The following is a 12,237-nucleotide window of genomic DNA, read 5'->3' as shown; positions in this document are numbered from 1 at the left end:
AAAACTTATTTTCACACGCAATTCAGCTTATGACCTTGTATATTGAAACAGTACTATTTCTTTTACAATAACATGGAATGTAGTATTGTTACACATTATTTACTTTTTGATCACATCTTAATCAACACTATTAAAAATTTTAAATACGTAACATAAAGCAATCAATATTTTGCAATTTGTGTTTTCCAATTAACCATGCATTGCAATACGATTTTTGCCACATTGATACAGCCGTATCTATTATCATCCTGATAAGATAAATACCACTTTGTAACAAATCCCGCCTTTGACCCGGATTGTTTGGATCGTCGACTTTTGTTGTTGCTCTTTACCGGGCAAAAAATGTTTTTTATTGTTTATTTTTACATACTTTCTGGTCAATTATATCGCTTATTCGTATAATGTTGCATACATGTATATGACTTATTGGTGATTATTCGATTAGTGGGTACCATGAGGACTGATATACAAGTTGTCAGAATGTAGAATGTTAAATTGTGTAGAATATGAGAGTTGATATTAGAAAATGTGTATGCATTCAGAGTAAATACTACTAAGTTCTATGTATATGTGTCAGGTGGAACATAGGCCATGCCTCATCCTCGAGGTCAAGGTCGTCAGGGGTCGCAACATCACCCTGGGTTGGAGAGATTATGGTAACGTTACATTTGGTTTGTTCTGTATTTATGTTGACTTGGCGACATTTTTGAGAGTATTTCAGTCACACCAGTCAAACCTAAATAATTTTTCCCACGCTCACACAGTCTTATTCTGAACACTTTAAAGCTCTATACGAATGCTGAACACTTTAAAGCTCTATGTGAATTCTGAACACTTTAAAGCTCTATACGAATTCTGAACACTTTAAAGCTCTATGTGAATTCTGAACACTTTAAAGCTCTATACGAATTCTGAACACTTTAAAGCTCTATGTGAATTCTAAACACTTTAAAGCTCTGTGTGAATTCTGAACACTTTAAAGCTCTATGTGCATTCTGAACACTTTAAAGCTCTATGTGAATTCTGAACACTTTAAAGCTCTATGTGAATTCTGAACACTTTAAAGCTCTATGTGAATTCTGAACACTTTAAAGCTCTATGTGAATTCTGAACACTTTAAAGCTCTATGTGAATTCTGAACACTTTAAAGCTCTATGTGAATTCGCTCTTATTCTAGTAACTGAAAATTGCCTTACTTGAATTTGAACTAGGATTGATGGAGAATGGCAAAATAAATAATGTTGTACGAACAGTCATGCCCTTGGGTGGTATTCCAGAAACATCTGAAGTCATTTCTTAAATAATTTCACTTAAGTTCAAAATTACAATGTTTTGTATTTCTTTACTAAATAAGGAATCACATCTTTCTTTTGGTATTCCTAAAATAACATTGACATAATGATGCTATTTTTATGTAATTCTTGATGCCAAACTATTGCTATAGGAAATGAAACACGTATGAAAATTTCCCAATTTAAGGATAAGAATAAAAGTTAGATTGAGATGCTTCTGGAATACGACCCCAGATCAGAACCAAAACACATCGGATGGACTCTTCATCGCTCAACAAATTTAGCTACCGGTAGTCGGGTCGAGGGCTGGTATGCATAAAGCTCTTAGGGAAATCTTAACTTAAGTTAATAAAGAAATTACAAAATCCCACTGTTCTTATTATTTATTTTGATAACACTAAATACGCAATGTCCATGAAATATATACATTTCTTTAATAACAATATGGATATGTCCCTTTTCGCAGTTGACACTCCGGACCCTTACGTAAAGCTGTTCATAAGGACGGCTCCTGAAGGCAGGCGACAGACCAAATCTCGCGAGAACGACATAAATCCCGTCTGGGATGAGAATTTCACGTTTTTACTCAACGACACAGAAACAAACGAATTGGGTAATTGCATCAACGTTTTCATTTTGAAAATTTATAACGCAAATAATAACATTCGAAAATTAAGTAGACAGTACTTTTGTATATGATAGATATTTACACTCATTATACATCAATATATTAAATTGCTGAAATTAATTTACATACACTTATTATTTAAGATCGTTTGTCATTACAACATTTAATATTTTTAGTGATTTTAAAATAAAACGTATAAAATCCGAATAGCTTATGTTTAACATTGCCAACCGAGATCGGTACCATAGAGTGAGGCATCAACAGTATCATTCAAATGTATTCAAAAACTGCATCAACCCATGAATAGGACTCAAAAGTGGCTTAATGAAATTCCGACTTTTTTGTAGTAAATGAAAAGTCCAAAATGATGACTGTTTTCATTCATTTTTTCCATGACCTTAATCGGAATCGATGTATTTGTCTCGCTTCCCTTTGCAGAAATCTGGTTAATGGAGGACAATTCGCCGCTCATGTACGACGAGATTGTGGGGTCAGCGAAGTTTGACCTTGGTAACCTGACACGTGACAGGTGGCACAAGAAGACATTCGTGTTTAACGAGGTAACGTGATTAAAATGCCTTTTAAATATGTCAACTTTCTTAACAGGCTGTTTAAAGCAGTCGAACTGTCCCTCTATTTGTCTGTCCGAGTCTCTGGATGTTCGCCCAACAATTACCGGTAATGTCTCAGTTATAGATGTGCCATATATTGATGGATTTTGAAATAACTTGGCACGAATTTTAACTATCATAAGACAACGAGCCACGTGTAACACCAGTCTTCCTTCGTCAAAGGTGCCCTATGAATACATGTCTTGATTTTCGAATAATTGCTGTCTATCGGTCGATTAACATGTGTTTTAAAAATATTTTTGAAAATGATAATTGAATTTACTGTTTCTAATTATATTTCCCTCTGGATTGGGGCTTCTTTTTGTGTGGTTTATCAGGTTGATAAACAACGACCGTTTTTTAAATGTATTTTTGTATACAAATATGAGCTTTTTAACGTGAACATATACGAAGATCCACGTTAAGCATTATAAAAAACAACAGAAAACACCAGAAACCACCAGACAATTATTAAATGGAAAAATTGTGTTAACCACAAGTTATCATTTATTTAGGTCAAGTGAAATAATTGTCTTTGCAATACAGGAAAATACATTCAACACAAACATTAAAATTGTTTTAAGATCCATACACTCAAAATCAACGAATATTTTGTAAAATAAAGTTAACCCATACAAAAGTCAGTGTTCCTTACAGCAATAGCCAAAATTTCAACGCTTTTGAGTGTTTATGAATCATTAAAGCTGTGGTCATCGCATTTGAATATTTCTATGAAAAGCATTTGTGATTATAACCGGTTTAAAGACCAAGACGTTTAAATGTATAAAAGCATGTATCAAATTTGATATATTGTTTTGAATCAATGAAACCTTACTATACGTCCGCAACTGTAATTTGACGATTTTCTTTTGTGCGTTTTTGGTGTTATTGTACACTTCATAATGAATTAAGTTAACATAATACCATTCGTTATATAAACAAGAGCTATATCTACAAATGTAGTTTGTAGGCATATTTCAATAGGCACTCTAGAGAGACCATTGTCACATAAGTATCAGTTAATCACATGTTCACTTTGTCACCCGTCATGCAACATTTCTAAATATCTATATCATATACGAATTAGCTTGTGCAAAATAATTAAGAGAAGTCCAAAACAATACATGTTTTAGTCAAATATGGATGATAATTTAAATGTTATATTTAATACAATCGTACTTTAAATTTGATCTTTCCTATTATCTTTCTTTACATGTAACCTGTCCTTCTATTGTACTTAAGAGGTTTTGTAAGGATCGTACTTTAAGTATGAACTTCATACGGAAATACTTTAAATGTAAAATGTCATGTGATCGCACTTTGAATGTGACTTTTTCTAAGATTGTTCTTAAAATGAGACATTCTCTTTGATTTACTTTTAATGTGTTCTTCTCTACGGGTGTACTTAAGATTGGACGTTAAATGCGATCGTAATTTTGATGTAACCGTCGATGCGTGCGTACATGATATGTGACATTCCATACGATCGTTCTTTATATTTATAAGCAATATATAGATGTGATATTTCGAAAGCGTAGGATTGCATAATTTCTTTGACTATATTTTAATGAATTCGTTTCGTTTTCTTCATGATTTGTAATTTTCTTTAGCATTTTCATTGGTCGATACTTGTAACTATATGCTGTAAAGATGTATAGTGTCTAACTATTCTCAGTAGAGATACTATCTTGTAAATTTTTCGGTAGGTTATCCCTTTAAGTACACCAATAAACACACATACACGCATACTACTACTAATGTACGGATATAAATTCACGTTAAGCCTTAAAGTGATATTATGGGCATCTAACAGTTTATATGTGTCTATCGCAACCGTTGTTTATTTTTGGTGTTTTCACTGCATATACACTTATATTTGTTAATGCAGCTTCAACGTACTATAACAATATCCCGGAAAGAGAAAATAATGCATTTGAATATCAACCGTACTTTCGTTTTGATAACTGACGATGTGAATCTAAAGTACGTTTAATTACAGATTCGTTCATACGACACTATTTTGTTTTACGGATCATTTCGGCTTAGAGGACTCACCAGTCATGTAAAATAACGAATATAATATATATTTTTTATAAACAACTGGAAGCAAGATGAGTTGCAGATATTGGTCAGTAACCATATTTTAACTAAATCTTTTGACCTGTTAATTCTTTTCAGCTCAATTCAACAGTGAAAAATGCCCATAATATCACCTTAAATCCAGGCATCAGGTGTAACAAGGGGCAACAGTAAACATGTGCAAATTGAGTAGGTGTAGGCGAACTTGAACTTTTTTTCGATCTTTAAGGGTAAAAATAACTCATATAGACGAACTGACAATGTAAATGGGTATCATTATCTAGTGTCATGCAGCATACGAAAAATAAATAGGTTAGTTCAGCAATGCAAATTTCATGGTGTAACATGCTTTCAATAAACCACACCACAATTTGAAATTTGCGTCAACATCTTTAACAAAACCTCAGACTGACATATCGAAAGACAATATTTTGTGACAGTCGGTATTAAACCACTATTTACAGAAGTTTAATATATATCTTTTCCCGTTTACTTTCATGTTTTACATTTATATATGCTATCGATGTAGCAAACACACACACTTATCTGAACATAGTGTGAAACAGAACTGTATCAGTTCTGAACATTTAAGAGTGTATTTCGAGAAACAAAAAATACGTTTTCAGATCTATCTAAAGTTGGTTTAATACATTTAATGCATCACAAAATATAACGATACTTTGATAACAAACACTAGCTTCGATTTTTATATTCCAGGTGTCCGAGGTCGACATAGAGATGAAGATTTCGCTAGAGTAAGTAGCCAACTAGTTAGAACTAAGACGCTGCATAGAAATAGGTTGTTAAAAATGATATCGCTTTTATTTTATATAGATATAAGAACCCTACTTTACTTATGATATGCACTATAAATTTTTATACATGTCATTGTATTACACTGGATATATAGCGTTCAATCAAGGTGAGTACCGTGAAGATCAGTAAAAATAAAAAACCTTGAAATGATCTAATAAAAAAATAATAAAGGAGGGATATAAAAAAATTACGAAGAGCAAACACGCATCAACGTTTTTGCAGTTTGGGTATTTTGCCAATAAAGCATCTTCTTTAAAAACAATAAAAAACGCGTGGAACAAAACTAGTTTATAAACATGCATACATTATGCATACATGCATACAAGCGTCTCTTTTTCTTTCAGTCAGAAGCCTACGTTACGCTACAGTCTGTGCCTATGTGAGCAGGAGAAGTCGTTTTTAACTCGTCGAAAGGTCAAGGTCATGGAGGCTATGAAACAGTTATTGGGAGAAAAAGGGCCAAAAAATGTGGACGAGGTAAAGCTAATATTGTTTAACACCAAGCTGAAAAGAACTGCAGATTTAGTTCAGATCTTCTTTTAACAATTTATGCCTAGCGTCTAGAAAAAAGGCCTTGGCAAACAGCGTAGACCCAGACGAGACGCCGCATGATGCGGCGTCTCATCAGGGTCTGTGCTGTTTGCTAAAGGAATTTCTGTAAGAAATATTTTAAATATAGAAATGAATATACTAGACATCCCTAATTTTGGAAATAAATTGTTCCAATTTAGAAGGATGGGAGAGTCCACTAGGCATAACTGGGTTAAGATCGTTTACATCGTTAACCCCACCTTGTTCGACCTTACTGTTAAAAGAATTAACTAAAGCGTACTGCATAAAAGTTTGTATTAATGTGCCTCTCGAATGCTGATTTTATTTTAGAGCATTTCAATGTAAAAAACATAAATCATCACTGATAAACATACAATACTTTCAACTCAGTTTACCGCAGCGCACTGATATGGTGATTATTTATGATAAGATTTATAGCCATCATATTTTTCTTATAACATTGGGAATAACAACTGTAAACATATCCTGTAAAGTGTATGCTTGTCGTTATCCGTTGACACGTAAATTTAATGGTCATACGTCAAGCAATATTTCAATAAAATGATCATATAAATATCGTAACCAACACATTAGGCTATTAAATTCAACATAGCACGAGCATTAAATATGTAATGAACAAAAAATACAAGCATGGACTTAAAGTAGTGTCTGTTTATTAAAGAAACACACAAAAAAGATAATTATCGTTTTGCGTTTCAATATTTGTACTTTTTTTTTATTTAAGTGTAACATTCAAAACTCATTTTATTAGTTGCGATATAAAACAAATTAATATTTTTAAGACCACAACTGAAATTAAAATAATTTCAAAGTCATTTTTTTATTAAAAATTAAAAGAAACATTTACGGGATTTGCTTTAGCGCCATTGAATTTGGATAATGATTACAAAAATGTCGCCCAATATTGTAGTTGTAAAATATATAACTATATATATCCTTTAAGTTTATTAAGTTGCTGTATTTGTAGCAACTATATAACTAATTTGGAGATATCCACCTTCTAAACAATGCTTCAAAGAAGTGCAATATTACCTAGAATGAAAGTCTTTAATTAATTATAATTGAAATAAATTTTCATTACACACGATCCAGCGTTAAATGTTCAGGTTTTCTTTTTTTGTCGTTGAATTATAATCTCCCATCACCCAACGCATAACATGAAAAAAAATATCTTTTTTCTTGTATATTTTTGGACAATGGAAAATTTAAAACTTACTAAAAGTGGTGTGAACAAATTTATTCATTACGCTAATAAATGCCCCTGTCGTTTTCCTTATAGAAAACGTATTGTCATTTGAATTCCTTTCTTATCTGTGTGAGTACCATGTTAACCTATGGTTTGTTCCACTTTGAGTTAATTATGAACTTAGGTGAATATTATGAACTCAGCAATATGAATTATTGAAGACACGATTGCTTTTTTCACAAATGATGTACTTCATGCAATTCATAATTTTAAGCAGGTCATAATAGGTGTAAACGGAAAAAGCTATTTTATAAGTTTACTGAAGATTTAAAATTCTCAAATACATCATGTTTATTGTAAATTCGTTGTTTGCAAAGTGGGTGACTTTGAATGTGTAGCTGGTTTTACATTATAAACAAAAAAAATATCACAATGACATTGCTAATTAAAAAGCTTTAAACAATTGTGATTAAGGTGATTCAAACGGGATCTTGATTGTCATGTGTGTTAAATAAGTATGGATTTGGTTATGTATTTGAAAATTCAAACGTTGTGCAAGTTAATAGTTTTATTAGTAAGTTCAAATGTAGACTTGTTGACCATTTTAAACACAAGTGGAATGGTAAAATGAAAAGCAGTACTGTAATAGACGCGTATACAGTTTTAAAAACATCTATGGAATATTAAGGTGTTAAAGACTTACTTCTATAAACAACATAATCGAACGTCTCCTCTTCTACACTCCAATAGGTGCCGACCATCGGTATCATCGGTTCCGGCGGCGGGTTTCGAGCTATGGTGGGCCTTAGTGGCGCCGTAAAGGGCCTCTACGACGCCGGTATATTCCAGTGCGCCACCTATCTGTGCGGGCTCTCCGGGTCGTCATGGTGAGTAGCGCAGTGTTTCGTCGTCGTCACCATGAAAGCAGCGATAAGTTCTAAGAAAATAAGTTAAAAGTATCTGAATAATGTGTTTACATAGTGATGAATCCTTTTTTTGTCTGACAAAAATGCGGTGTTCGATGTAGCACTGTAATAACTCATATCTCGACCATTTTACAATGCCATACAGTGGTCGATATATGCGTATAAATGACTGATTTCTATATGTATTTAGCAATCTACACAGCTAGTGCGTTTTCAGACTGTTGATTTGCATTTTTGATCGATAACCATTTATTGAAAAACTGGAATTCAGTGGAATATCTAGACAGGTAAGCGGCTAAATAATTGCAAAACGAACGTGTTAAAGATATTCATATTAAATTATCTAGTAAAGGAGTATTTGAATTGATGAAATTACTAGATGTCTCTAAATGGATCCATATTTGGAACTGGACCAAATCAATTTCGGAGTCAACATTTTTCTATGCACTAAGTCACATGGTCGCAAATAAATTCTGTGTATAGCGAACACAGATAAATAATGGTATATACGGTTATTTTTCTTCGCTGTCTACAGCTCATACATATAATTTATGCTTGAATCCGCTAGTTTGCCACTGTATTATCATTCTCCGCGAGAAACAACAATTCCACTTCTCCATTGTTATGTCTTCACTATTTGTAGACCTGGCATGCATCAAAACAGTTCTTGGGTAAAAACATTTATTAAGCAGTTTTACCATCATGAATATTATATGTTTGTTGATTTGTTTCGATGGTACGTTAAGTAAAATATTTTTCTCAATGCGTTAAACTTACGTAAAACATTTCGTATGCATTCGGTGGATATGGTTTACCGGGAGACCACTTTGTTAAATTTTAAGTTACCATGCACTCTTTAAACACGTATGATTGCAAGCATCAACATCTGAAGGATTGATTACTATGAATACATTTATTTTTTAAATCTTTTTTCAATATTTTTTTTATAAAAATATTGAATATAAATATATAGTTGTTTTGCGCTACAACATTCGGTCGTTACTTAAATTAATTGTAAAATCTTTAGTTTAGTTTAAACCTATTTATTTAGCTCGATTGCATCGAAAGCCTCAGGCCTATTGAAACAATCTCGAGTCACTCTCGTGACAACCCGTTCGCTAGGCAGACCCCTTATCCATTACATCACGGCGACGATCTTTAATACGATGAATTTCGGCTGCTTATATTCCCAGGTATATCTCCACCCTGTATTCCCACCCAAACTGGCCGAAAATGGCCCCTGGCGACATGCAGGATGAGCTGAAGAATAACATCGACTCCAGCATACTGTGGCTGCTGAAACCGCAAACCGTTTACAGGTAAGCATCGCTAAAGCGAGTATTTACGATCTTGCGAAAGCAGATTCAAAACAGATAAAAGATTGATGGATAAAAACTCGATTTCGGAAAAATAAATTGAATAATTTAATAAATTAAGAGTTTTATATAATTGCAAAAATGTGTAGCCTGTACAGTAGAATACTCATTTATGTAAAAAAATACATTTTTTACGTCTTCTTGTATTCCCAAATTATTCTGTTCAGAATTGTTCGCACGGCACATGTAACAAAAACTGAACAAAGACGTGTTAACGTTTTGCTATTGGTTGAAATGAAGTAAAACAAAATGCGATGTATGGTACCATTATATGACGTTATATATATTTTATTTAACATCCCTCGTTCATATGCATGAATTGGTTAAATATTGTAAAAATACTAGTTTGACATTTGAATCGAGCAAAAAATAAACGTTGACATTTAATTTCAACTTGTACAACTCGATTTATATGACCGAAGAAAGCTCAATAGATGAAATAAACTCTTAGTTGTAAAATAAATCAATGCTTTATATTAAAAAAAAATTCACAACGAACAAGTTTACTCGATAATGTTTGCTCATATTCCTTGCAGAATCAGAAATTGATTTTATTTCTGCTATGAAGTAGTGCGTTTTAGTTTATATGCTTTATTTTTTATAATAGATTTGTCTCAAAGTATGGATAGGTGATTTCAGAGTTTTGATATGTTTTTTATAATCGTATCGTTCTCTTTTGATAAGGCAATTAGCGTCCGGTAACGCTGTGGCGCATTTATTAATGTTCATACGTCCATTCGAAACAGCCGGATTATCAAAGGATAATAATGTTTGAATATAATAATGAAAACGTGGTTTCTTTGTGCATGGTTAAAATGTTGAAATTATACATTTATTGACTGTTCCATTGTTTTATGAACACTCAACAGAAACAAGATGTATAATTTTTGATAGAATACATTCATATTCTGATGTTACTATTGGAATATTTATTGGTCATACAATTAAGTCAAATTTTTAGGTATATAAATAACGGTTTCTAATTGGCTAATTGAATGCCCACAGCAATGGGGACACGGTTTACGATTGGCCCTTTCCAGAAGGATCTGTAATTTTCAGATATATGGACAATATTATGAAGAAGAGCGGAAGACGGCCAACCGGTCAAGTTTTACCGACTTTTTGGTCACATGGTCGGGAGACTTTACTAGGCAACGTAAGTGCTAAGTTTCCATAATAATGTGTTTAAAGGTAAACGATCTTGTTACGATTATCTTTAGTAAAATACAACTTGAATGTTCGGACTCGTTGTAATATATTAGCATAAAGACGTGCATTTAATAAAGAGCGGTTTGGATGCTTCAATCATCAAACGAATGTAAAAAGTTATTTTATATTTACCCATCTATTTGAAATACATCATCCGGTTTGTGTCTTAATGGCAGAATAAACTTTGAAAAGGACCGACATCGCGTTTAATCTATTACAATTCATGTGATCAATTTGGCGTAGAATACTCTTGATCTGCCAATCCATACATTCAAATACACTTTACAACAGATATTTGTTCTTCCAGAGGTTCGACTGTCGGCTGTCGGATCAGCAGACGAAGCTTACAGACGGCGCGATACCGATGCCTCTGCTTACATGTGTGCACGTGAAGAAAGACAGATCCGCTCGCAGTTTCCAAGGTAACTGTCTAGCAGCTAGTTTTGTTTAGTCATTGATGTAAACCGTCATTGTTGTAATGGACTTCGCTCTTGTTGTAATATATTCTATAGTTGGAATAGGCGCCCTTTTTAATAGACGCTCTTGTTGTAAAACACGCCTTGTTGTACCTGATGCCGCTCTTTTTGTGTGTTGAAATAGACGCTCTTGTAGAAATATGAGCTTTTGATATTCTAGACGCTCTTGTTGCAATAGACGCTCTTGTTGTAACAGGCACTATTGTTGTTAAAGGCGCTCTTTTGTAGCAGACCACCTTGTTGCAATATACGCTTTTTCTGTTAAAAACAGTCTTTTATAATAGACGCTCTTGCTATTATAGTCGTGAGAATGAATGCTCCCAATATATATGTTGATATATACACAGGAAAGTGTCTCTAATAGTACCAGGTTTTTGTCGAAATCAAGCTTAAGTAAAGTTTTCTGAACTCAAGTACTCAACTCAACTTGCAGAAATAATTTGTTTAAATACGTATGTTCGATCACAAAGTTTTGACTGTGTATTGATAGTTAAACTACTGAAATTGAAAGTGAGTTGATGAGAACAGGGAGATGAATGGTAATGTCCCTTTTTGAACTTATTTATATCCACTTTCAGAGTGGGTTGAGTTTCACCATACGAGATCGGTATGGCCAAGTACGGCACGTTCATGCCGACGAAGATGTTTGGCTGTAAATTTTTCATGGGGCAACAACTGGCCAAGGAGTACGAAGAACCTCCACTCCATTTCCTGCAAGGTAACGGAAGTTCCCCATAAAACTCGGTTTGTCTTTTAAAGTCTTTACTTAAAAGAAGCGCATGCGTCCTTTACCTGATTGAAAGAAAAGTGACTGGGTTGCTCAATTGGTAAAGCGGCCGAACTGACAATCAGTACACGTTAGATCATTCTCCGGCTACATTTCTTGTCCTGCAATAATTTATACGACCAGAATGAGAAATATGCATAAGATACTGAAGCAATGCCTTTTCTATCAAGCATACCGTGGGCTGTTTATGCGATCAGCGCTTTGATGTTTGATTCAGGTACAATTAGCAAATTGTAGTCTTTCAACGTTGTCAGCTCGTTATTCGGGTATCTGGGGGG

General features: G+C 33.4%; 1 protein-coding gene across 1 annotated transcript in view; it reads left to right on the top strand.

Annotated features, from left to right (window-relative positions):
• LOC127869939 (cytosolic phospholipase A2-like) overlaps positions 1-11,147 on the top strand; it is a 42,306-nt gene extending 31,159 nt beyond the window's left edge. Inside the window, exons 3-11 of the mRNA XM_052412597.1 lie at positions 578-656; positions 1,759-1,905; positions 2,359-2,480; positions 5,328-5,365; positions 5,771-5,903; positions 7,936-8,072; positions 9,305-9,430; positions 10,547-10,643; positions 11,004-11,147. Of these exons, the coding sequence (XP_052268557.1) occupies positions 578-656; positions 1,759-1,905; positions 2,359-2,480; positions 5,328-5,365; positions 5,771-5,903; positions 7,936-8,072; positions 9,305-9,430; positions 10,547-10,643; positions 11,004-11,147 (1,023 nt within the window). The remainder of the gene's footprint in view (positions 1-577; positions 657-1,758; positions 1,906-2,358; positions 2,481-5,327; positions 5,366-5,770; positions 5,904-7,935; positions 8,073-9,304; positions 9,431-10,546; positions 10,644-11,003) is intronic.
• Positions 11,148-12,237: the final 1,090 nt, after the last annotated feature.

Source organism: Dreissena polymorpha, chromosome 2, assembly GCF_020536995.1.
Source record: "Dreissena polymorpha isolate Duluth1 chromosome 2, UMN_Dpol_1.0, whole genome shotgun sequence".
Lineage (NCBI taxonomy): Eukaryota > Metazoa > Mollusca > Bivalvia > Myida > Dreissenidae > Dreissena > Dreissena polymorpha.
This window is presented reverse-complemented; position numbering and strand designations above follow the sequence as displayed.